Source organism: Saimiri boliviensis, chromosome 2 (genome assembly GCF_048565385.1).
Source record: "Saimiri boliviensis isolate mSaiBol1 chromosome 2, mSaiBol1.pri, whole genome shotgun sequence".
NCBI lineage: Eukaryota > Metazoa > Chordata > Mammalia > Primates > Cebidae > Saimiri > Saimiri boliviensis.
The window spans coordinates 155,043,047-155,069,865 of NC_133450.1; the positions used below are offsets into that span (position 1 = coordinate 155,043,047).

The 26,819-nt window shown below is 43.2% G+C and overlaps 1 protein-coding gene across 1 annotated transcript in view; it reads left to right on the forward strand.

Annotated features, from left to right (window-relative positions):
* DMRT1 (doublesex and mab-3 related transcription factor 1) overlaps positions 1–26,819 on the forward strand; it is a 119,849-nt gene that overhangs the window by 56,950 nt on the left and 36,080 nt on the right. The window contains exon 4 of the mRNA XM_039461439.2: positions 14,048–14,192. Within this exon, the coding sequence (XP_039317373.1) occupies positions 14,048–14,192 (145 nt within the window). The remainder of the gene's footprint in view (positions 1–14,047; positions 14,193–26,819) is intronic.

Sequence of the window (26,819 nt, forward strand, 5' to 3'; positions counted from 1 at the left end):
TATTTATTGATCCCTGTAGTCGGGGATCACCTTAACAGTTCTGCATTTGAAACTGAGATACAGGTAGGAAGGCAACTGCATTCTGGCATCTGGGGCTTGGAGCACAGAAAAAAGTATTCCCTTATGAGTGTTCCCGGCCTGGTGCTCCAGCACCTTCTGCCTGCTGAGAGTGGGAGGGTCTGGCAGGGCACTCAGAAAAGCCAGTACCTTTTCATTGCTTGTCTGCTGCAAGGAGCAGCCAGACAGACTGTCGTTTTCACACTTCCTCTTTTTTTTTTTTTTTTTTTTAAGTGTGGCTCAGCATCAGGACAACCAGTTTTGTTAGCTTAAAAGAATGGTCAAAACAAGTCACTTTCCAGGCATCTGCTGTGCGGGGGCAGCCAGAGCCCTCTCTGCAGCTGTGCTGCATTAGTGCTGTAGCAAGGGCTGCAGTGAGGGGAGGGCCATGGGAAGTCAAGGCGGAAACCTGGCTTTCAGGAGACACAGTTGTAATGCACAAATGTGATTTTTAATTTTTTTTTTTTTTTGAGACGGAGTTTTGCTCTTGTTACCCAGGCTGGAGTGCAATGGCGCGATCTCGGCTCACCGCAACCTCCGCCTCCTGGGTTCAGGCAATTCTCCTGCCTCAGCCTCCTGAGTAGCTGGGATTACAGGCACACGCCACCATGCCCAGCTAATTTTTAGTATTTTTAGTAGAGACGGGGTTTCACCATGTTGGCCAGGATGGTCTCGATCTCTTGACCTCGTGATCCACCCGCCTCAGCCTCCCAAAGTGCTGGGATTACAGGCTTGAGCCACCGCGCCCGGCCCCTAAATATTCTTAATTGAAGAAAAAATAAAAAACCAAAGACATAATAGGGAGAAGACAGTAGAATGCAAAATCCACTTTTTTTTTTTTTTTTTTTGAGACGGAGGGAGTCTTGCTCTGTCACCCAGGCTAGAGTGCGTGGTGTGATCTTGACTCACTGCAACTTCTGCCTCCCAGGTTCAAGCAGTTCCCCTGCCTCAGCCTCCTGAGTATCTGGGATTACAGGCACCTGCCACTGTGCCTGGCTAATTTTTTGTTTTAGTAGAGACAGGATTTCACCATGTTGGCTAGGCTGGTCGCGAACTCCTGGTCTCCAGTGATCCTCCTGCCTCAGTCTCCCAAAGTGCTGGGATTACAGGTGTAAGCCACTGTGCCTGGCTTTCCTCTCCTTTTTATGACAGCATGGGAACATCCTGCTAGTCTAGCATTTTGAGGAACTCATTCACAGGAACCCCAAGTAGGTTCTGCCGTCAGGTACACAGTGAGGACGTAATGATTAGGCCTATGAGGTCAGTAGGCAAGTTTTGGAGACTCTTGTTAAAGGAAATGCAACTCCAAAGTCATGATAGATCCCAGAAAGTTTAAAGGTGGTGGAATTAAAGGTGTCAGGTTCCCTGAGTTTGGGGGTCACATTGTCATTACTATAAACTTTGCATTAACTGGCTGTCAGGTCTTAGCCATGCCTATGATGTTTTCTTCTGAAACATAATTCCTCATTATGTTCCCCTCTTTTAAGAAGAAATAGTGGACCCGATTCTCTTGGGTCTATAACACATCCTTACTTCTGCAGGGAGAAAAGCTTTCTTTCTCCAGCCGGCCCTATAAGGAGCAGTGAGAATCCTTAGGCACCTTGCACCTCCTCTGAAGCATTAAGCCTGGGTGAATGCAGTCCTAGCTTTCTGTTTCTAAGCCATCACCACACCTACCTACACTTTGACCAAGGAGTTGATATTTTGTCTCCTTTTAGGTGATGACAAGTGATGATTGTGAGGGTCATCATCTGGTTTTTATTACACCTTTCCTTGAAGGAATTACTGTTTTGTTTCACAGATGATGAAAGTTTAATGACTTGCACACTTTTGATCTCGCAGCAAGGGTAGTAGTTTGTAAGAATTGTTGCCTGTGATAACAGTTTTCCCAGTGGTTCTTTGTCTGGAGCCAAAGCTCAGGGAGGGTGGTGGTGGGGAGTTAGATGCTGAGCCCAGACAGATCGTGAGAGGTGGGGTTTAGGAATATCCCTTAGCTATAGTGTAGTGCACAGGAGAGACATTTTTGCAATCTGTTTCGTTAAAAATGTGTAGATTCTAGCTGGGCGCGGTGGCTCAAGCCTGTAATCCCAGCACTTTGGGAGGCTGAGGCGGGCGGATCACGAGGTCAAGAGATCGAGACCATCCTGGTCAACATGGTGAAACCCCGTCTCTACTAAAATTACAAAAAATTAGCTGGGCATCGTGGCGCATGCCTGTAATCCCAGCTACTCAGGAGGCTGAGGCAGGAGAATTGCCTGAACCCAGGAGGCGGAGGTTGCGGTGAGCCGAGATCGCGCCATTGTACTCCAGCCTGGGTAACAAGAGCGAAACTCTGTCTCAAAAAAAAAAAAAAAAAAAAAAAATGTGTAGATTCTAGAAGAAACTAGAACTGGGGCACTGGAGAACAGGCAGCTCTGACTCAGAGAATAGCTAGAAGGAGCTTGGACCTGGGCATCCTAAGGGATTGTTTTCTCAGTCTGGTTGAAGTGGTCCAGTAGCATCCCAGGAAAGCCAGATAGAATATAACCTTAGGTTTTTCAGGAAGCTTCGGGAGACTTGTTTAAGTCCTGGGCTGTCATCCTACAGTTTCATTTCCACTGTTACAAGAGTTCAGTTTGATCTGGGCTGAGTAGGAAATCCCCTGTGAAGTGTTGATGTACTCCAGGGAGGACTATACCATTGAATCGGAGGCAGAAGTCTATTATTAGTCTTGCCAGGTTGTTACGTTATCTAATCTTTGACACAATAGCATTAGGTTAGTAAATAATATAGTCATTTGGGGATTCTGTTATCGGTTTGAAATTTAGATAATTAGATCACAGTTTTTGAAAGCTTTCAGATTTGATTTGGTTGGGCTGGTGGCCAAAATCTTACCCATTTATGTTTGCCCTTTTAGCTTACTTTTTTTCCCTGTTAAATAGATGTGAATGTGATATAAAATTAGTTGCTTTTTAGAATGTTTAAGTACATGTATAGGTGATTCTCAGATTTCTTAGGGGTCCATCTTTCTGTGGTCTCTTAAGTATGCCTCATTATTTGAATAAGGATGAAAATTAAAGGAATGCCTAACAGATTTGCCCTGCTTTTTAAATACCATAATAGAAATAGGATAGAAAAAAAGACTAGAGTTGCCAGAAATATCCACTGCATTACAGACTGTGCATAAGGATCTCCTTTATGCATTCGCTGACTGTTTTTATTGAATGGCTGCTGTGTGTGGTGCCGGGCTAAACTCTGAAATACTGGCTCACGGTGGAGTGGATGAGAAGGAAGACTCAAAAGGCACATGTAATTCCCTTATTCCTGTTTCGATCAGAGCCTGAGGAGGTCTGTGATGCCTTGTGGAAAGAGGGGCCCTTGCTCTGGCATGCCAAGAGGCAGGGTGGGGACTAGTGTTTGATCACAACTATTGTGTAGAATTTCCTGTGCATGGTGATTGTTAAAAGCAGATTGACTTATGGTGGGCTTTATTTTTAAAAAACTTTTTCACAGAGGTATCCCTTTACTACCTTCACTCAGGATAGGTTGCCCTCAACACCCCCTCCTTGGTAAAGCATTGACCCTGTGGGCATCACCATTGAGATGTACACCCAACTGGAAGCGTATTCATAGGTAGACTGAGAAACAGGGAAAAGGTATTATTCCACATGTTATTTATCACATTCCTCCTCACAGCATTCTTTCTGGCAAGTCCTAGTTCTAGGAGAAGGAAAGCAAACATACTTCTATGTCTGCAGTGTTTGTATAAAACCAAAAAATAGGAAGGCTTGAAAATTTCTCTCCTCACTCCATTGCCTGTGTGTGTGTGTGTGTGTGTGTCACTGCAGGCTATTTCAAACTAAAGTTTATTTACTTAAAATAGTCTTTATTTTTTTTCTGAGATGGAAGCTCGCTCCATCGCCAGGCTGGGGTGCAGTGGCGCAATCTCGGCTCACTGCAGCCTCCGCCTCCTGGGTTCAAGCAATTCCCCTACCTCAGCCTCCCAAGTAGCTGGGACTACAGGCATGCACCTCCACATCCGACTAATTTTTTTTATTTTAGTAGAGACAGTGTTTCACCATGTTAGCCAGTATGGTCTCTTATCTGCTGACCTTGTGATCCCCCCGCCTTGGCTTCCCAAAATGCTGGGATTATAGGCACGGAGCCACCACACCCAGCCAAATAATCTTTCAGGTGTATAATGGAAAGATTGTTTGTTTGAGTCATTTGGTAGCAAACCCTGAAGAGAAGTCTTTCATGTTGCCCCCCATTCTCCCGTTGACAGAAACAGGTGGACCTGTGAGGGGAAGAGGAGGGTGCGAGCAGAACGGTCATGGAGCAGCGTCACGCTGCTGGGCACTTCCTGTCTTCTATTACGTTTTGTCCATAAACACAGCCTTTCAGGCCTTTGAGCCTCCCTTTGTGGGTGAGGAAACTGAGGCTCGGGGAGATGATGAAGTAGCTAGCTAGTACTGCACAGCTGGAAACGGGGGAGCTGGATTTTGAAGTGGGGTTTGTCTGACTGCAGAGGGCACCTTTGTTCCCATGGTGTCTCTGCCTTCCTTGCAGGGTAGTGCACATTTCTTGGTTTTCCTTGTAATGATCTGAAATTCTGGAAAATCGCTAGGCATGCTGCCTCTCAAGCATGCTTCTGTGTCTAAGAGACACACACACACACTAGGGAACCATGGTAGTGTGATGCTTTTGGTCATTTTTGCGTCATTTCAGTTAGTTGGAGATGGACTCCCTTCATGATCTTAGAGTGGGCAGGGCTGATGCCCATCAGAGGTCGCCAGCCTGCATTCAGACGTGAATACCAGTTTGGTAAAGGATGTGAGTGTGTGCTTGTGCTCACAGTTACAAAGTGGCCCCAGACAGCCTCACCTTGCCCTCCCAGCAGGCTCTCATGTTCTGTACTCATAAGATACCCTTCACACTGCTGATTTATGCTAAAAGTATCCTAATGTTTCTGACAGCTCATGTGTGACAGGAATATAATCCATATTTCTTAGAGCAGCTAATCCAAGTGGCTTATTTCCCTATACTGCTGATAGGGCTATATCTCTTGATGTTGCAGCCATGGAGATTGTGATGGTAACATATTGTTTCTGGGTCACTAGTTTTGTCTAAAACAGTAGGTTGGAACAGAGTAGCAAAGGTTAATTAAGTTTGTCCGTCAAGGTGGGAACAGATATGGATGCCTCTGATGTTTCTGGTTCTAAAATCTAAGTTCCTGAATGTGTGGTTGCAGGCATCTTTTCTTCTCATTTCCAGACCAAAAAAAAAGATGTATTTGCTCCAGAAGTAGAGAAAATGTGAAGAGTTGTTAAAAGCTAAAGGCAGCAAAGTAGGTCTTTATACTAAGCAGATATCTTCATTTCAAATGAGAAAGTTTCCTTGGTTTATTAGAGAGAAATATCGGAAGTGTCTGAGGTGACTTACTTTGAATCTTGCCTTCTCTACTTAATCCCTTGTGAGCAGAACCAAGTTATTTGATGTCCCTGAGCAGTTTCTTCCTATATTAATGATTATTAAATTATGAAGACTCATGAGATAACAGGACAAGTATCTATAGTATTTCTCAATAGATGCTAATTTTCTTCCTCTGAAATTTGGTTAATCATCAGTAACCAGTACTTTCTCAGGAAAATTAACATTAAGAATCTCACCAGTGCAACCCTCTCTGCACATACACACACCCTAGTCTTAAGAAGTGTTATAGAATGCCTTCAAGACCAGGTAAGTGAGAGAGTGGAATGTGCTGATCATTATTAACCAAATTTTAAAAATACAACTTTTTTTTTTTGAGGCGTGGTTTAATCTGTTGGCCAGGCTGGAGTGCAGTGGCATGATCTTGGCTCACTGCAACTTCTGCCTCCTGAGTTCAAGCAATTCTCCTGTCTCAGACTTCAGAGTAGCTGGGATTACAGGCATGCACTGCCATGCCCAGCTAATTTTTGTGTTTTTAGTAGTGACGGTTTCGCCATGTTGGCCAGGCTGGTCTCAAAACTCCTGACCTCAGGTGATCCACCTGCCTTGGCCTCCCAAAGTGCGGGGATTATAGGCCTGAGACACCACACTCAGTCAAAAATACAGCCTTTTTAATGTCCTTTCTCTCCAGCCATTTTACTGAAACTGTTTCTTAGTGGCTTTTATGTAAATTATACTTGCATTTATGTCTGGCTATATGTGGGTGCAGTTGGGAAGTCAGGGTCTTTATTTTAGATTTGTGAACTAGACAAATGTAGGTTTCTAACCCAGGAACTGGAACTCCTGCATAGATGAAGAAGGCACTGAGCTAGCGCCAGCCAGACACTGGTCCAAACTGACCACCCCTCTCTTTTTTGTGAACCCCTTGAAATGCACAAAAACCCTTTGAAGTTTTAGGAAAAGGAAACATTTTTTAAAATGTGTCTTTTTCTTACTATTTATACCTCTTTTTAAAGGTACTCACCTCTCTTTACCTCATTTATACATTGATGTCTTTTAAACATTTTAGACTGAGACTCACAGTAAGAAACTGTATTCCAGTATATATTTACACAAACAGCAAGTTTCGTAGAACAGCTCTTACCCCTTACCCAAATTGTATATGCAATGAATTCTCATATATTGTTCTCTTTTTTCTGTTCTATTCTATACCATTCTGCTCAATTCCATACTGTTCTTTAAAATAAAACATATATATATATATGTGTGTGTGTGTGTGTTACACACACACACACACACACACACACACACACACACTCTCTGACTGCAAACTGAATTATTTGAGGGCCCTATAAAAGGTAGCAGCACTTCTGCCTTTTGGAAAACACTGTCTCAGGAAATACACTGTTGTTCTGTCAGTACCACTGATGGCAGATGGTGAAAACAGTTGAGCAACACAAGTTAAAAAATTAATTTGGCCTTTGTAAAATGTCAAAATACTCTTGGCTAAAGATAAGCAACATGGACCCCTAATAAATACAAGTGTAATCCTTATATTCTGTGGGGTTTCTATCCTAAAAATGTATTTAAGATGGTTGTGGGCTGGGCGTGGTGGCTCATGCCTGTAATCCCAGCTCTTTGCAAGGCCCAAGGTGAGAGGATCACTTGAGGCCAGAAGTTCAAGACCAGCCTGGGCCCTGTTTCTACAAAAAAAAAAAAAAATTTTTTTTAAATTAGCTGGGCTTGGTGTTGTGCGTGTGCCTGTAGTTGTAGCTATTCAGGAGCCTGAGGTGGGAGGATCACTTAAGCCCAAGAGATTGAGGCTGTAGTGAGCTGTGATCACACCACTGTACTCCAGCCTGGGCAACAGACAGAAACTCTGTCTCTAAAAAAATTTTTTTTAAAAGACTGATGTGAATTTCTCTTCCATGCCCTCTTCACAACTTCTGGGAATTGAGGGAGGGCTTACTTTATATGCTCATAGTCAACTTTGGTTCTGTATTTCCATATGACTTATTTTTTCATAGTTCATCTTATGGCTGATTTTATTTTTATTTTTAAATCTACTGTGATACAAACTTTCCTGTGGTTCTTTTAAAAACCCCACCCACAAATTTTCTTTTGTTTTTGCATGTGTAGTGGGAAATTTGGGGTTTACAACTTAAAGTGTCTTAAATGTATCACTTCTTAAATGATTGCTTTTCTCTGTCCTGTTGTGTGTGCACCCTCTTCCCCATTCCTCCCCCATTTTCCCCTCCCACCTCTCCTGGGGGCATTTCGAGGAAGAGCTTTCATTTGGACAAAGGACTCTTGTGAACCCGAATGCCCAGCCCCAGGCCCATGCTCCGCATAGCACCTTCATCCCTGTCCACCCTGGTTTTTTTTTTTTTTGAAATAGGATCTTGCCCTGTCACCCAGGTTGGAGTCAGTGGGGCAAACACAGCTCACTGCAGCCTCATCCTCCTGGGCTTAAGCGATTCTCTCACCTCAGTCTCCTGAGTAGCTGAGACCACAGGCGTGTGCCACCATGCCTACCCTTTTTTTTTTTTTTTTTTTTTTTGATACGGAGTCATGCTCTGTCACCTAGGCTGGAGTGCAGTGGCGCAATCTCGGCTGACTGCAGCCTCTGCTTCCCAAGTTCAAGCGATTCTCCCGCCTCAGCCTCCTTCCCGAGTAGCTGGGATTACAGATGCGTGCCACCATGCCCAGCTAAGTTTTGTATTTTTAGTAGAGACAGGGTTTCACCATGTTGGCCAGGCTGGTCTTGAACTCTTGACCTCATGTCCCGCCCGCCTTGGCCTCTCAAAGTGCTAGGATTATGGTCTGGGATTAACCACGCCCAGGCAGCCTACCTAATTTTTAAAATTTTTAGTAAAGATGGAGTCTCACCATGTTGCCCACACTGGTCTCCAACTCCTAGGCTCAAGCAATCCATCCGCCTTACTCTCCCAAGTGCTGATTTACAGGTGTGAGCCAAGGCGCCTGGGTGAGTCTATACACTATTTGTTTAAACACCAGTTTGCAATTAGGAATGTTATCCTATAGAATCACTTTTCTCATTAAGACTATTCCCCTTTATTACATCAATTCCAGCTTATGCAGCTGAGCCATGTTTAGTAAAAACGAGATGACAATTTGATCTTCACAAATGCCATTCACCTGGATAGACGCTTCATTTTGATGCAAGACCAGACATGCATACTCTCTAAACTGTTACTAGACAACCAACGACTAGTATTTGGGATTTTTAAAAAAAATGAACTCAAACATATTTCTTTTTTTAAAAAATATTATTGTTACTATAAAATAGGAGGCTAACATGTATAAAAGTAAATGATGGCTCAGATTTACGGTGATGCCTATTCTCAACAATTTAATAAAACAGAATCCCCAAGCTCTTGGGTTTCCCACAGGGTTAATTACTAATACCATGGGCATCCTCCACCAGCCAGCTCTTAACCAAGGGTCGTACTCTGGTTCAGAGACTGGGTGGGTAATAACATATAAAACATGCCTCTCGCTTGCTAGTGACCACCACTAATAATAACAGTAGTCATCATTCACTGGAATCCTGGGTTTTTAGGGTTTACTTGGTTTATTTATTTGCTTAAAGGAATAAAAAAATAAAACCTTGAGAGGAAACAAGAAGGGATTACATAAAGGAGAAAAATATATATCCCTTCCGGAAAACTGAGTGGCTCCTCTAATTTCGTGGCTGCTTCTGTGCCTCAGCAGCACTTTGCTGTTTTCTTCTAGCGGGAGGTGAGGGACTGAACAAGGGTGGAGCCAGGTTAGTTTAAAGTTTCTCACCTTGGTGCTGTTTAGGCCTTGGGTTGAGTAATTCTCTGTCCTGTGGGAACTGCCCTATGCACTGTATGACAGTCAGCAGCATCCCTGACCTTGACCACTGGATGCCAGTATCAACTCCCTACCCACTTGTCACAATCAGAAGCGTCTCCACATGTTGCCAGATGTCCCATGGAGGACCAAACTGCCCCGCGATGAGAACTACTGGTTTAAAATAAAGCGAGTTTCAAAGCCTTCGTTATCTTCCCATTATGTATAAGCCAAAGTAGCTGGGTTGTAATTTTCTTTGTAAAGTTAAAAGAGAGCCGGAAGTGATTTAGTTTGAAATTGCATTCTGCCATACCTTTTCCGGGGTGAATTGCAGCTTTTTTTTTTTTTTTTTTTTTTTTTTTTTTTTTTAAAGGACACAGACTTGCTCTGTCACTCAGGCTGGAGTGCTGTGGCGCAATCTCGGCTCACAGCAACCTCCGCCTCCCAGGTTCAAGCAGTTCTCCTGCCTCAGCCCCCAAGTAGCTGGGATTACAGGTGCCTGCCACACACCCAGCTAATTTTTTGTATTTAGTTGAGATGGAGTTCACCATGTTGTTCAGGCTGGCCTTGAATTCCTGACCTCAGGTGATCCACCCGCTTCAACTTCCCAGAGTATTGGGATTACAGGCGTGAGCCACCACGCCTGGCCATGAATTGCAGTTTTAGCATCATGTTTGCATTTTTACATGCATGTTTACGTGGCTACACATACCCTTAGAAACACATAGAACTGCTCTTTATTCTTATGAGCAAGTTGTCACGTGGATGGGTTGTTGGTGGATTCTTTCAGGTGGATGTAGCTGAAGTGACTGATGACCTCAGTAGGTTCTCCCACTGCTATAAAGCCACTACCCGAGACTGGGTAATTTATAAACAAAGAAGAGGCTTAACTCACAGTTCTGCATGGCTGGGGAGGCCTCAGAAAACTTGCAATCATGGCAGAAGGCGAAGGGGAACCAGGTACCTTCTCTGTTTCACAGCGGCAGGCAAGAGGAGAAAGAGAACAGGGGAAACTGCCGAACACTTTTAAAGCATCAGATCTCAAGAGAACTCCCTCAGTCTCGCGAGAACAGATGGGGGAAGGAACCGCCGCGTGATCCAGTCACCTCCTACCACGTTCCTTCCTCAACACATGGAGATTACAGTTTGAGATGAGATTTTGATACAGAGCCAAACCATGTCAGTTCACATTCTAGTAACCTCAAATGGAGTCTGACCCTTAGAGCTCAGGGACCTTGCGGATTCATTAAGGATAATGAATGTTTGAGTATAGATAACTAAATTTCTATTTCCAAATAATTCTTATTTCATGCTTCCTGAAAATATGGGAAAAGGAATTAAGGGAAGAAATAAGCATACGCATGGATTTGAAGTTGTGTTTATTTTCCAGTAAGCATTAGTTAAGAAAAAAAGAACTTTACTGTTTATCTTAGTCTTTTTGTCCAATAATGTATACATTGGGATGGGCAGCAGTTAGCCGGTCTACTTGTCAGACTTAGCCTTTCACATGTTTTAGTTAATATAGGGGATGTTGGGATCTCGTACTTCCAAAGTATGTGGAAGATAGGTTGGTAATTATAGAGCACTGGTTCTCAATCTTGGTATCATATTAGCATTTACCTGGGATCTTTGAAAATACCCAGGGCCCAGGCCACATCCCAAAGCAGTTAAATCAGATTTTCTCTGTGGAGCCCAAGCATCAGTGCCAGGTTCCCTTCTCACCTTACTCCAGTGAGAGTGAAATTTGAGAAGGAGGCCAGTGCTACTGTTTACAAATAAAGTTTTATTGGAACACAGCCATGCCCATTCATTTTACACATTGGTAGAGACTGTATGGCTTGCAAAGCCTAAAATGTATTTAGTGTTTGCCCATTTACAGTAAAAAGTTTGCTGACCCCTGCTGTAGAATCACAGTTAACATTTTTTCAAACATTTTGAAAGGAAGGTTTGTATAAACTTTCATAGGAAAAAAACCTCAACATTTTGCAAGAGCGTTTAGGCTCAGATCCCTTGAGTTTTCTTGTACTCCAGGAAAATTGAAAAGCATTTCCTTGACTGACTTGCAGATATTGTCAAACCTGAAGGAGTTGTGACACAGCAACCAGAGCAGGAGCCTCCATTATTTATATTATGGCTTACGTCGGCACTAATTCAGTGTTCATTACTCAGACTGTGTAATTGACTTGAGGAAGCCTATGGAGACAGAAATGGCTCTTTAATTCTAAGTGTGAGTTTGTTTTTACTGCTGCAGCAGTTGTAGATGGCAGCAGACCCCAGAAAAAAAAATTTAGTTCTGGGGAATTTTGTGTATAAAAAGAAAAAAGAATGAAAATTTAAAATTGCTATTTACATATTTTAACTCTTCAGTTCAGCTGGAAACTGGATGGCTGTAAACAACTGGTAAATGGTAAAAAAAAATAAATAACAAAACCTTTTTTTTTTTTTTTAAAGCCTGGTGCAGTGGCTCACGCTTGTAATCTCAGCACTTTGGGAGGCCGCGGTAGGCGGATCACTTGAGGCCAGGAATTCGAGACCAGCCTGAGCAACATGGCAAAACCCTGTCTCTACTGAAAATACAAAAATCAGCCGGGCGTGGTGGCATGTGTCTGTAGAGTGGGTGTGTGTAGTCTTGGGCAACAGATCAATACTCTGTCTCGAAAAGAAAATTTTTAGAAGATTTTTTCCATTGGTCATGGGCTCCCAGAGGCCCTAAGTATGAGTGGAAAGATTACTTATTCTAGTCCCTGAGCACGAGCAGTATCAGCATCTCCACCCCACGCTTAACTACATCAGGACCTGCATTTTAATAAGACCCCCAATCATTCGTATCCACATTGAGAGATGCTGGGAATCATTGCAGATGTAACGGGGTACGTGTAGTAAACAGCTACCAGGATTGTTCCTTTTCTTTTAAATGGTTTAATGGCTCCTTAATGGGCTCTCCTGTCATGGTCTTGCTCCTTAGGGTGGTAGCCAGTTTTTTCTTTTTAGCTATTTTCCAAGTATAGTTTCTTTAACTTTCATTTAGTAAAGATTTATTGTGATGGTAGAAAGTGAAAACGGAGTGATTGGCCTAGAAGGTAATATGCTTTAGATGGCCTCCCAAAGTGTTGGGATTACAGGCGTGAGCCACTGCACCTGGCCCTAAATTTAATTTTTTAAAGACTGTATAAATAACTGAAGCCCAGCTCTGTTGTTGCCATGAAGATGTGATCACGAGTTGAGTGCTCAGTGTCTGTACCAGGCAGGGTCTACATATTTATGGATGTGGGTCTTACACAATCATAGTCAGCAGCAGGGCCAGGAAAGTGGAAATGGGGGACCCTTATCCACTGATAAGCCATCAGGTCTTATCTTCTTAGTTTTGAATGAGAGTTAGGAAGCCACAGGGAACAAACTGCTTTTTTTTTTTTTTTTGAGACGGAGTTTCGCTCTTGTTACCCAGGCTGGAGTGCAATGGCGCGATCTCGGCTCACCGCAACCTCCGCCTCCTGGGTTCAGGCAATTCTCCTGCCTCAGCCTCCTGAGTAGCCGGGATTACAGGCACGCGCCACCATGCCCAGCTAATTTTTTGTATTTTTAGTAGAGACGGGGTTTCACCATGTTGACCAGGATGGTCTTGATCTCTTGACCTCGTGATCCACCCGCCTCGGCCTCCCAAAGTGCTGGGATTACAGGCGTGAGCCACCGCGCCCAGCCACAAACTGCTTCTTATATGAAAACTGTCTCATGGTCCCAAAGGTAGGATCTGGTTGCCAGAAAAAAAATGAATGACTGCTGCCACTGCTCTGGAGGACACTGTGCCTCCTCACTGCCTTTCCAGTTTCACTCTGCTTCATGTGTCCAGTGAGCAGAATCCAAATCATCTCCAGAATCCAGATCTCAGACTCCTGTTCGTTGCTGCAGTAAACAGCACAGAAGGAGCTGGAAATAGACACTGAGTGACAGGTCCAGCACGGCACTGTGCAGGGCTTCCCATTACACATGGTTTGCCTGTTGTTTTACAGTCATTTCAAATACTCTCCTTATCTGAACACTGTAAGGTAACCAAGATAAAACGCCAGCTTTACCCATGAAGAAACATGGGAAGAGGTCCGATAACTTGCTCCCGGTCAGGCAAATTTGTCAGTGTTAGAGCAGATTGTGTTGTCTCCTACGCAGCACTCTTCCCTCTCCACCACCCTGCGCTCATTCGTACTGGTTAATGGAGCACCATGTGACCAGAAGGAATTTCAGGGCTGCTTTAGAGGGGACCCTGAGATAGAAAGGACACCATAATTCTAGGCCCAGTGCACTGGAGGAGCATATTCACGGTTGAGGCTACTTCCAACTTAAATAGGCCATTCCCTTAATCCACTTATTTGTTTATTTAGACAGAGTCTTGTTTTGTTGCCCAGGCTGGAGTGCAGCGGTGCAAGTAATCACGGCTCACTGCAGCCTCAACCCCCTGGGTTCAACTTCCCACCTCAGCCTCTTGAGTAGCCGAGATCTCACTCATGCACTATCACACCTAGCCAATTTTTTTTAATTTTTATGTAGAAAAGAGGTTTCACTGTGTTGCCCTGGCTGGTCTTGAACTCCTGGGCTCAAGTATCCTCCTGTTCTGGCGTCCCAAAATGTTGGGAATACAGGCATGAGCCACCGTGCCCAGCCTATTCCCTTATTTAAAAGAATTAGATAATTCTTGTACTAATTGTGACATGCAATGTTGGTTTCAATATATTTCTTCTTTTTTCTTAAGCAGATGAAGAACATGGAGAACCGCCATGCAATGAGCTCCCAGTACAGGATGCATTCTTACTACCCGCCTCCCTCTTACCTGGGCCAGAGCATGCCCCAGTTCTTCACTTTTGAGGATGGCCCCTCTTACCCGGAAGCCAGGCCGAGCGGTAGGTATCTGGTCACAGACTAGGTTTGGGGTTGAGAGATATTGGCTCTCCAGTACTGGGTTAGCTGTCTCTAATGGCTTAGCTGTTAGTAGTTGTTGGAAAGTTTATTGCTGCATAAAGCTTAAATAAGTATCCTTTAAAGAATTTAGTTATAAAATGACTTTGCTTTGCTTGATTCTTAATACCATGTTTTTTTTTTCTGGATTCCTGGAGTGACAGCAGTAATATGAGAGACTCCCCTTTGGAAGCTAAAAATGTATTTTATGGAGGGTCAATATGAAATACCGGGGCACTTTAAATGTGGTTCAAGACCTGGTATTTTTTGTGAAGTGAGTTTCTGTTTATTGAAAACTCGTTTCCCAAAGACTTTCATTTTAAAATTGAAGGCATATTCATCTTTTGGGGGAAAATAAAATAACATAATAAAACATTTTTGAATACAATAGATCTCAGAGTTTATGCAGTAGCAATGCAAATAACTCTGATATAATGGCTTTAAAATAAAAACCTGACTAATGAATCAAAGCACTTTGAAATATATGGTTCCTTAACCTCTCCCTAGCATTTTCACTGTGATGAGAGGCAGGTCTTTACAGCTGCTGCGTTTCCAGATCCTGTGTTTAAGTTCTTTATAGTTAAGCATCATCTTTTGATGTAGGAAAGTGAGAAACATACATGATAGGCAGTAAGTGCAAATCTGGGCAGTGGTGAGTGTCTTGGAAGAGAAACCAATCAAGAAGAACTTACCTTGTACAAAATAAAAAGATATATTCATTTTCTGAATAACTTGATTCTCTAGAGAACTTGTTGCGTTGCAAAACAAATGAGAATCAGAACTGTGCTTTGATTTCCAAATTCAGAGCCATAAAGTCTAAAATAGCTGGGCAAGTTATGCTTTATTTACCATATTAACATAAAATAAAGGACTTCTATTATGAAACATAGAGGTCATGGGAGCCTCTATAGTTTGAGCTGCAGAGCCATAGTGCACATTGTTGATTGCAGTTTTACTTTTATTAAAAATCACTCTCCATTGGGAGGGGACAAGCCCAACTCTGCTTTAAAGGTATTCATACTGTGTAATGTGTGCCCATAGGTCCTGCTTTAAAAGTATTTATACTAGGTAATGTATGCCCATAGGTCCTTCTCTCATACTGCTTTTGAGTCTGTATATTTATTTGGTGTATAAGCTCCCTAAGGACAAACAACACATTTTCTATACCTTCTTACCTGCTTTGATGCCTTTTGTCATTTGTTGGTTGAGTGAATGAATCTGGTATTATTTTTAACCGAGCTTGCCCTGTAAGGGAGCACAAGTGTGAAAGGTCAGAATCCTAACTGGCCTGTCTGATGGAGCCTCTGTACAATTTGGGGATGAAGCAGTTAAAGGAACATTTGTTTATACAGAAAATGTAGAATGAAACCCACTTTCAGGAAGAAATTGCCTGAGCTTCTTACTCCAGGAATAATGGAATGTTTTGAGAAGCACTGGTGTTCTTGAGACAAAGGTGTAAATTCAGAGCAAGGCAGTAAGACAAAAATATAAGAGGCAATTTATTAGAGCAGAGAGGAGCGAATTTGGAGAGGAGCAGTAGGCATTTGAATTTATGGCAGAAAAGGAAGCGACTCGGAAGGAAAGAGGTAACAGTCCAGGAAAGCAAAAGACCAGCTGTACCAGTGCCCACAGGGAAAGAAAAACAGGTGAATACCATCTACAATTTCTTATAACTTTTCTGGCCATGTGTTTATTTGAAAGAGTAGTGTGTGAGGAGGGCCCAGGCTTAAATTCCTGGTGCCCCTCTAACCCACTAACGATTAAGTAGGAGGCTCAAGCTTCGGAAATGAGGGCGATAGCTGGGAAGATTTACAGTAAAATCTCAGCACTATCTACTTTGGAATTGTCTTCGAGAAGGAGGGTATAAATACATAGAAAATGAAAATCCCAGCTAATTTTTAAAAGAGATGTGGCTTAATGCCTTCCAAATGTATACTCTCTTGGGGTTTTTTTATAGTTCATGAAATTTTTACAAAGCAAGTGGGCAGGTAAAGGAAATACGGTGTTTGGAGGTGAGTAAGGACACCTCAAGGGTCATCTCATGGGACACTGAATCCTCAGTGTTACCGACATTGACACAGTAGGGAGTTCTTCAAGGGCATGTTAGCCTGTGTGGGATCCAGGGCTGAAGCTAGGGACAGGAAATGATGGGAGGGGATGTGGACATCAGTATATTCATTTGTGAGATATTGGCAAAGGCTGGCCGATAACCAACCATTTAGCAGATCCATCAAGTTTAAGTTCCTTTAGTTCACTGTTTTAATATATAAATTATTATTTATTCTAAATAGGGACTTCTGAATAACTTGAAAAACAGTGTTTTCAGTAATTTTAATGTCCTCTTTAAAGTCTTACTCAAGTACAAATCTGCCCAGTAAATCCATCTTTCTTCAGTTTTTAAAAAAATAAATTTAAGCTAGCCAGGCACGGTGGCTCACGCCTGTAATCCCAACACTTTGGGAGGCTGAGGTGGGCAGATTACGAGGTCAGGAGTTTGAGACCAGCCTTACCAATAAGGTGAAACATAATCTCTACTAAAAATACAAAAATTAGCCGGGCGTAGTGGCACGCACCTGTAATCCCAGCTACTCATGAGGCTGAGGCAGGAGAATCGCTTAAACCCCGGAGGTGGAGGTTGCAGTAAACCAAAATCGCACAACTGCACTCCAGCCTGGGTGATGGAGTAAGACTGTGTCAAAATAAAATAAAATAAAATAAAATAAAATAAAATAAAATAAATTTAAGCTTAGCCTATCATATAAAAAAAAAAGAGTCCAAGTTCAGTGTTTTCCTTTGCATTTGCTAAAGCTGGCAACATGAAAAATGAATGTTGCAGAGGCAGGGGAGAATTTTACAGGGAAAGTTCTCCCTTTTGTCATGTTACTACTTTTTAATGCTTTTCTTTGTAAAAGGATAAGAGCCATTCCTTCTTTCCTTATCTTGAAAAACGTTACCGGGTAGGTCAGAGAGATGGTGGAGTCAAATCATGTATGTCTTTGTAAGCTATTGCAAGCAATTAGGCTTTTATTTCAAGTTAGATGAGGGTTCAAAGCACGGGGTGATTTGAAATGATCTTACAGTCTATAGGGATGCAAAAGTGGAAACTGGGAGACCAGTTAGAAAGTGATGGCAGTAATTCTGGCAAAAGAAGATGGTGGCTGAGTGAGAGTGGGAGCATGGTGGTGATGATGGGTGTCGAATTCTGGATATATTTTGAAGATAGAGCCAACAAGATTTGCTGTTGGGCTTTGGATGGGACAGAAAGAGAAAAGTGAAGGATGACTTCTTAATTTTTGACCTGGCCAAATAGAAGATTGGAGTTTCAATTACTGAGGTAAAGAAGACTATAGGAAAAATACATCTGTGGGCATTAAGAGTTTAACTTTGCATATGCTAAGTTTGAGATGTCCATGAGCCACCCAAGTGGATTATTGATTAGGGGTTAGATGTGTGGAGTCTGAGGTGGAGGGAAAATATCTCTGCTGGAGATGAAGAGTTGGGGGTTCAGTGCGTAGGTGTTATTTGAAGTCAGTGTGATGAGATCATTTGGAGAGATGAATGTAGGTAGAGAATAAAGAACCAAGGACAGAGCCCTGGGTATCTCCAGTGGTTATGGCCCTGTAGATGACGAGGATTAGCAAAGAAAAGAGGGAGGAGGAGCAGGCTGTGAGGCAGGAGGGAAGCCATGGGTGAGTGGTGCCTTAGAAGCCAAGTTAGAGGATTTTAATGAATAGAGACAAAGAGTGCTGGTAGGTGAAATGAGATGAGGACAGGAATTGACCATCGGCTGTTGCAAGGTGAAAATGATCGATGACCTTCTGAGTGCCACTTTGGTGGGAGGTGGGAGCCAAAGCCTGCCCACATATTCAGGAGTGCATGGGAGAGAATTGGGGCAGTGAGTACAAGCAGCTCTTTAGGAGTTTTACTGTAAGAGGAATAGCGGGATGGGGAATAGCGGGATGGGGCATTAACCTGTGGGGAAGTGAGTTCAAGGAAGGGCCTTGGCTCTCTTTAAGGAAGAGAGATTTCATAATAGGCTTGTATGCTGGTGAGGATGATCCCAATAGAAGGAGCATTTGTGGATACAGGGAGTGCATAGGGGGCACAATGTAGGGGTGACCCAGAGCAAGCCAGGTGGGCTGGGATCCAAGGGTCTGCAGAGCGGGGGGGCCATGGTCTGGTGTGGGTCTAAGGGGCACTTTGTTACATGTCTAAGAGGAGAGATAAGAAATAGAGAGGAAATGAACTTTATAGCAATTTGATAGAGCAGTTTTGTCTGTTGTGTTTCATGAAACACTGGGGTTTATATTTTTTGTCTTTCATTTTTCCAGTAGCCCATTTTTTTATTGAGGGAAAATCCACCTCACATAAAATTAACTATTAACCATAATTAAAGTGTACAATTCACTGGCATTTGGTACATTCATTCTTCCTTCCCCAGCCCCCTGGTAATCACTAACCTGCTTTCTGTCTCTATGGATTTGCCTATGGAATCTCATAATAATGCAGCCTTTTGTGTCTTGTTTCACTTAGCTTAAATGTTTTCATGATTCATCTACACTGTTATGTAGATCAGTATTTCATTCCTTTTTGTGGCTCAATATCATTCCATACTATGGATGAATATACCATATTTTGTTTAGTCATTCATCAGTTGAGGGACATTTGTGTTGTTTCCACCTTTTGGCTAATGTGAATAGTGCCGCTTTGAACATTTGTGTACAAGTCTTTGTTCGAATGCCTATTTTCACATCTTCTTGGTGTATGTCTAGAAGTGAAATTGCTGGGTCCTATGGTAATTCTATATTTAATTTTTGAAGAACACGTTACTGTTTTCCACAGCAGCTGCATTGTTTTACATTCTAATCATAACATATGAGGCTTCCAGATTCTCCACATCCTTGCCAACACCTGTTTTCCGTTTAAAAACTAGTTTCCAGCCTGAGCAACATAGTGAGACCCCATTGCTACGATTTTTTTTTTTTAGTTAGCTGGATTTGAGCAGGGCTCAGTGGCTTACGCCTGTAATCCTAGCACTTTAGGAGGCTGAGGCAGGTAGATCATGAGGTCAGGAGTTCAAGACCAGCCTGGCCAACATGATCAAACCCCATCTTTACTAAAAGTGCAAAAATTAGCTGGGCATGGTGGTGCATCCCTATAATCCTAGCTACTCAGGAGGTTGAGGCAGAGAATTGCTTGAACTCGGGAGGTGGAGGTTGCAGTGAGCCGAGATCGCACCACTGCACTCCAGCCTGGGCAAGAGAGCAAGACTCTGTCTCAAAAAAAAAAAAAAAAAAAAAAATTAGCTGGGTTTGGTGGCATGTACCTGTAATTCTAACTACTTGGGAGAGTGAGGCAGGAAGATCACTGGAGCCCAGGAGTTTCAGGCTGCAGTGAGCTATGATCACACCACTGCACTGCAGCCTGGGTGACAGAGCAAGACCCTGAGACCCACACTGCACCCAGCACTCCAGCTCTGTTAGCACAGGCAGGAGTTCAGGGGTGTGATTAAAGCTCATTGCAGCCTCAACCTCCCAGGCTCAAGTGATCCTCCCACCTCAGCCTCCCAGGTAGCTAGGACTACAGGTGAGCACCACAATACCCAGCTATTTTTTTGTATTTTATGTAGAGATGGCGTTTTGCCATGTTTCCTAGGCTGGTCCTGAACTCCTGGACTCAAGAGATCCTCCCACCTTGGCCTCCCAAAGTGCTGGGATTACAAATGTGAGCCACCACGCTTGGCCAAGAAAAAAATTTGGAGGGCTCTAGTAATTCATTTTTATTGTATTTTACCAAAGTATCAGATCACAGTGGGTTGGAAATGGAAAAAAAAAAATTAAAGCAGTCCCCTCCTGCTCCACAGATAGTTTGAAGATCACTTATCTAGTGCCCATATGGAGGGTTGGCTTATGTAAGAGTGTGGCCACTTCATAGTAACAGATGCAAGCTGTTCAGGAAGTGGTAGTGGGAACAGCTTTGAAACGAAGCTTCCCCAACTGGGGATGAAGAGACAGATTCCACAGCAGCCCCTCTGTTTTAACTGATGTACTTCTGTCTCTAGACGTGGGTGGCACTGAACATCTGAGAACAGGCATTGTTCTCTGCATGTTGAATTCTTGAGTACGAGTTCCTGGAGCACGTGGTTGGCTAACACTTGCCAAAAGGTTTGGTTAGGTTTCAGATGGCGAAGGTAATATACTTAGATATTTTTGTCTATTTATTTTGTGATTTCAGTTTAAAACTTAGAAATGGTGCCTTACTTCTTTTGGTTCTTTAGCTTCTTCCAACTCAGAGTGGCAGCCTATCATACAACCTCAGCCTTCCTTCACATCCAAGCTGCACTCTTTTCAAGAGAAAGAAACATTTGAAGTGCTTTTTACAGATCATGAAGTGTTCATGTATTACTCACCTAATACACATAGGCTGTCAGCAGCTCTGTGAAGTGAGTTGCAGAGCATCTGTATTTTACTCGAAAGTCAGATGGCCATCGTCAGTGACAGGCCCTGCGGAGGTGAAGGCCTCATGCCCCTCTGTTTTCTGTGAGCAGCTTGCAGAGGCCTCTGCCCTCCCAAATATGACTTTTCCAATCCATTCAGCATTAGCGTTGTGGGCCAGGGAGTCTAGCAGTGCCTGATTTCAGTGATGCCATAGGCCTCTCCTTCATGATGACCAGGAGTGCATGCAAAATTGGTAGCTTGCACCTCAGGGTGTAGACTTGCTTAATGCTGCATGTCAGAGTTGGACTTTTAGGAAAAGGTCATCTGGCTGCACCTTCCAGTTCTGCAGGTGAGAACACTAAGGCAGAACCTTTCTGTTGAGAGCACCCTCAGATATCCTTGCTCTTGATACAGAATGCCAAAGGTTCCCTTTATGCGAGGTGAGGTGACATTCTGTGACAAGTGGCCATGTAGGGTGGTAGAAAATTCTGTGTGTAGAATCTGAATGGGACCCATGACTTAGCAGGTTATATGGTAGTACCACATGCTTCCCTGAGAGCCTCAGTTTCCCTACCTGATGAGAGAGGGTGAGGATATTGGCTCTGTGGAGGCCACACCAATGTTGTGAGAATGAAATGGTGTCTAATGTGCGAACAAGCTCAATAATCACAAAAATGCAGGGAAAGGATGGCAGGTGTTATCATGGCTTTCCACCATTGTTTTCCTGCAAGGGCTGTTTGGCCATTTCACATAGCTCTTCTTGTAAGAGTGAATGAAGCTTTCGAAATGTTTTCAAGTTTGGCTCTGGCACGAAGGAGAGTGGGCCTGGGAATCGGAGGCCTGCATTTGTTGTGTGTGCATTCTGCCCTGAGCTGTATTTCTCAGCCAGTAGGAGAGAAAATCATCAATCCTTGTCTTTCTCTGCTTTAAGGAAAGCTGAATGTGTTTTAAGCAACATTTAGAAAATGTTGAGTTTAATTTAAACTTGAGACTTTAGAAATAACTTATTATTTGCTAAATTTCAAAGAAAAGGTAAATCTGTTTTCCTTATGTGACCATTTCATTCTCAGCTTTAACTTGGAACAGAGAAGTAAGTAGAGCTTTCAGTGGCAGCAAGGCCAGTGAATGGAAGGGCGTTGGAGCCATCTCAGGAGAGGAGGTCTTGCTCAGGTCCCCAGGTTTGGAGCCAGTAGTAAGATGAACAATCTCTTTTTTTTTTTTTTGGACATGGGTCTCTGTCTCCCAGGCTGGAGTGCAGTGGCATGATCTCAGCTCACTGCAACCTCCACCTCCTGAGTTCAAGCGATTCTCCTACCCCAGCCTCCCGAGTAGCTGGGATTACAGGTGCATGCCACCATACCTGGCTAACTTTTGTATTTTTAGTAGAGACGGGGTTTCTCTGTGTCAGCCAGGCTGATCTCAAACTCCTGACCTCAAGTGATCTGCCCGCCTCGGCCTCTCACAGTGCTGGGATTGTAGACATGAGCCACCACACCTGGCCTGATCAATCTCTTAGAGCTGCAGTAACATCTGGAAAGGGGAAAACAATAATAACAGATGTATCTGTTTTTACATGTGGATCACATAAGGAACTATGTAAAAGTATGGCCGAATCTGTCAACTCTCCTATTCTTGTATGTAGACCCTTTACTATGGCGTACGTATCTTTCTATTTCAGCAAGTGCCTGGCAGTGGGCTGTACAAATGAAAATGATTACTGTTATTAAGGAGGGCTAAGCCTGTGTGTATGATGATTCTTGAAATTAGCTAGACATCATAATCTGCCGAGTGAGGAAGATGGAGCATACTAATTTTAAGCAGATAATAAACATTTGGAAATGGCAGCTTTAAAGATGTATTTTTAATATATTACACTTAATGATATGTTTGGCAAGTAAAACACACTGGTGCTTTACAGGGAATGTGAAGAAGACCAGCAGGTCCCTTTATGCCTAAAGAATAGTGCAGAAGCAAGCTGACATGAGGACAAGTGGATTTCTGTCTTTCCTTCAAACCTCTTTCTCTTTCTCCATACAAAGAACACCCCACAAGGCAAACTGTGGGCAAGATTGAGAGCCGTCGGGCTCCTAACGTGTCCTCTGTGTAAAACGCTGCCGTTTGACAAGGCCCGTACCAGGCAATAGTCTGGAAATAGCATGCACTTCCCAGGGGCCTACCTCAGGGAGGTCAGACTCACTCATGTAAGGATAAGATCCACTCACTGCAGCATGTTAGCAAGAATTATCAGGTTGTGTGCCCACACAGAGGGTCAGCTTTGTACTCGTCCAGGTGCCTGGCATCATGCAGTATTCTCAGAGGGTTCAAACGGTGGAATCTTTTCTGTTCGTTCTTCATCTACTTGGAGTTAGGTATTCCGGTGAAGCACTCAGTGAAATAAACCAGACACCAACAAATGTGGGGAACTGTCCCCAGGCCACAGACATCTTGGATTTATGGCATGTAGGATCCTCCCTTTGGAAAACTTGAATTTTAGGGACTTAATCTTCATATGCAACTGGTATTTGATTAAGAATGCAGCCCTGCTAGAGCATCAGAGGTGCTTATTCAATATTTACACTTAACAGAGAGGGTGGGTGTGCAGGCGGAGCTCCGTGACTTCCTCTAAGCCTTGTTGCTAGGGTTTGAGAGGAGGAGCCAGCCTACGAGCTCAGATCCCTGAGTCACTTTCCTGGGTGCTCTTTCTGCTAGTATATCCTGTGTTTTTCTCTTCATTTCCTTCCTTTTCTTTTTCTTCCTTTACAAACACATGTGTAGTTTTTCCAGTGCCTGTAAGACAATGTCTTCCACTCTGTGTATAACTCATTTAATTTTCTTAATAATGCTGTTATCCCCATTTTACAGCTGAGGACGCTGAGGCATAGAGACAATGCCTGTTAGGTGGGGGAGGGAAGGGGCCCTGTTCCCGTGTGGCAGACGGAGGAACTGCAGCTCAGTGATGATGCAGTTGATCTAAGGCCTCACTGGGCTACAGTCTAGCACCCATGTCTTAAGTATTTTCAACGGTATGCTGGCTGTGATTGGGGTCAAGAATGCACTTGGGAATATTCTGTCTGCAGGGACTAAAGCAGGCGTCCCCAAACTTTTTACACAGGGGGCCAGTTCACTGTCCCTCAGACCGTTGGAGGGCTGCCACATACTGTGCTCCTCTCACTGACCACCAATGAAAGAGGTGCCCCTTCCTGAAGTGCAGCGGGGGGCCGGATAAATGGCCTCAGGGGGCCGCACGCGGTCCGCGGGCTGTAGTTTGGGGACGCCTGGACTAAAGGCATGGATGCAGTTTCTTCAGCTGTAGAGATGAGATTCCAAAACCTGCTCTGTTAGCACATGCCTTATACAGAAATGCCCCCATCTGAGGGTGTCTTTCTGTAGCTCATTAGTGCCATAGTAAAAAACTCAAAAGCAAACTTAAACCCTTCAGCATATCAGATGTGGTATTTCTCTTTACACTGCTATTCCCAAACCTCAGTATAAACTTTAAGATACCTTAATGAGCACAGTAAAGTAACTTTTAATTTTGTGGTTATATTTGAATTTTCCTTTTATTGAATAAGAGAGAGTCAAGTGGGAGGGGTTAATATTTGCTAAGGGCAGAAATCACAAAATTAAATAGTGATTAGCTACGAAATCGTAAGTGCAAATAGAAACACAGCTACTCCAAAAATATTTATTTTCTTTTTTCCCTGTGGGCATCAGCTGTTAAGTGATTACATATTGTTATTTTATTGTTAAAATTACTGTGACTAAGAGGCCTGCCAGTTTTCCTCAGAAGACAAATTTTTTTTTTTTTTTTTTGACATGGAGTCTTGCTCCGACACCCAGACTGGAGTGCAGTGGCACAATCTTGGCTCACTGCAACCTCTGCCTCCCGTGTTCAAGCAATTCTCCTGCCTCAGCCTCCCGAGTAGCTGGAATTACAGGGGGGTACCACCAAACCTGACTAAATTTTGTATTTTTAGTAGAAACGGGGATTTACCATGTTGGCCAGGCTGGTCTCAAACTCCTAACCTCAGATGGTCTGTCAAACTCCTGACCTCAGATGATTCCAAAATTATGGGATTACAGGCATGAGCCACTGTGCCCGGCCAGAAGATAAGTTTTGAGGAAGATGTTATTTAATCTCCACCTAGTCAGTAGCTTATCACAGGATTGCTTTTACGTCTTTAATTTATTCGTTAAAAGCTATAGATTCAGTACGCAGAGCAACTACACAGAAATTTTCATTTTGGCTAAAGATTGCAGCCTAGATAAGACACGGGGTTGTGGGGGGTTGCGGGCGAAGAGAGAGAGAGAGAGGGAAGCTCTGGAAACTACATTTTAGGAATTCCTAAATGCTCTGACTGTCAGGTTGAGCATAATTACTAGAAAACATTGCTTGTCTGTGTTGTCAAAGCTGATGTTATCTTCATGGGATTTAGGTGTGGCAGTGAGTTCCCTACTTGTCTGCTCAGTAGAGGGTACCGAGTCTCTTGTGGGCGCTTCAGAAGTCATCAAGTTTGCCAGTTTCTGTTACTCATTTAGAGACTATTTGTATTTAAACATCCTGGAGAACTGGCATCTGTCTGCTGGGCCCTTCTTGGATGTGACAGTAGCCAGTTGGGTTAGAGCATCCAGCATCATCACTCATAAGATTTCCTCATTTGAATCTGACCTGAATCCACAGGGCCCTAGCGATTTTTTCAGGGATGACGTGGATTACTTCTGGAGTTTATTTTCCCTGCTTGGCTCTTCAGAAGCACAGCCCAGGCCAAGTACAACTTGAATAACCTTCAGGAAAGCTGTGCTGTCCTTCTGTCGGCCGCTGTCTTTGAAAATTGCCTCCAGAGTTAGTGAGCAGGAACAGTTAAGATTTACAAACAATGATGAAGCTTGTCATGCATCTTTCACCATTCATCATCCAGGTGCCGTGCCTGGGCGGTGAAGTGTTCTTCATAAAAACCAGCTCAGTGTGAAATACACCTCGCTGCAATGTTTACTGCTTTGAAGCTCGTCAGTGGCCCTTTATAGTAAATCCAGATTGCGATGTGACATTACAGTATATCATTGCCCGGCGCGGTGGGGTTTACACTAGGAATGAGTGCAGTGCACACCAGATGAGGTGTCCAAATTGAGTTATGTCAGAATTTGGCTGTTATATGGGGATAGCTTTTGTTTTCCGAACACTGGAAGTTAGCTTTATATGTATTTATATTTATATATAGGCATATACTTCCTATCCTGCCCATATACACAGGGTATATACCATAGATGCTGAGGTCAGGTTCCAAATGCACTTCCTGGTGTAAAGAATGGTGACCAGATTTTATGTACCTTCCAAACTGTTGTTCATCGAAATTGGCATAAATGGAATCTTTTAGGGGAAGTAAAGTAGATTGGTTATTTCCGTTTAGAAGCAGCTTTGATTTTGCTGCGTGTGAAGTGACCATATTTGCCATCCTTTCTATGAAAACTTGGAACACTTTCTCCTGGGAATATTGTGGTACACTGGAATGTCCCTTTGATGGGAGGGCAAAGTGGAGAAACCCATATAATTCTTGCCACCCATTGTGGAGCGTCTTGCCTGTCCTGTTGAGCGTATCTGCTTGGGGAGGTCTGTGAAGTTGGTGGCTTATTTATTATTTGTTTTAGTGGGTATCAAAATCCTAGTGCTGCCTAGTGTTATCTTGAAAGATGCTGCTTCCAAGAGATTGATGGTGTTTTAGCTTAAATCTGCAAAATAAAAGAGCACACTGAATTTATTGCATGATCAGGTTTATTTACATTCACGCTAAAAGTGCCGATATTAAAAATGAGCTCCATAAAAAAATAATCTTCAGAGACAACAGCAGGCTCTGCAGTCCCATGATCATCTGCTTAACGCACACATTTTAAAATTCTCTGTTAACAATGTAGCGGGATTGTTAGGAGAATCATTTTGTGGTCTTTAAACACCTGGCTCTACACTGAATCCAAGATCTCTCACCCATGTATACTTGCATCAGGTCTGGGTTAGGAATTTAAATGCAGAGGTTAACCTGGCCTTTCCAGCCATACCCTCTGCCTCTTAGTTGCAGTGTCTTCTTATTCGACATGATTAACTGTGCCACGTCTGAGCGTCCTGAGGCAGCAACAGAAACA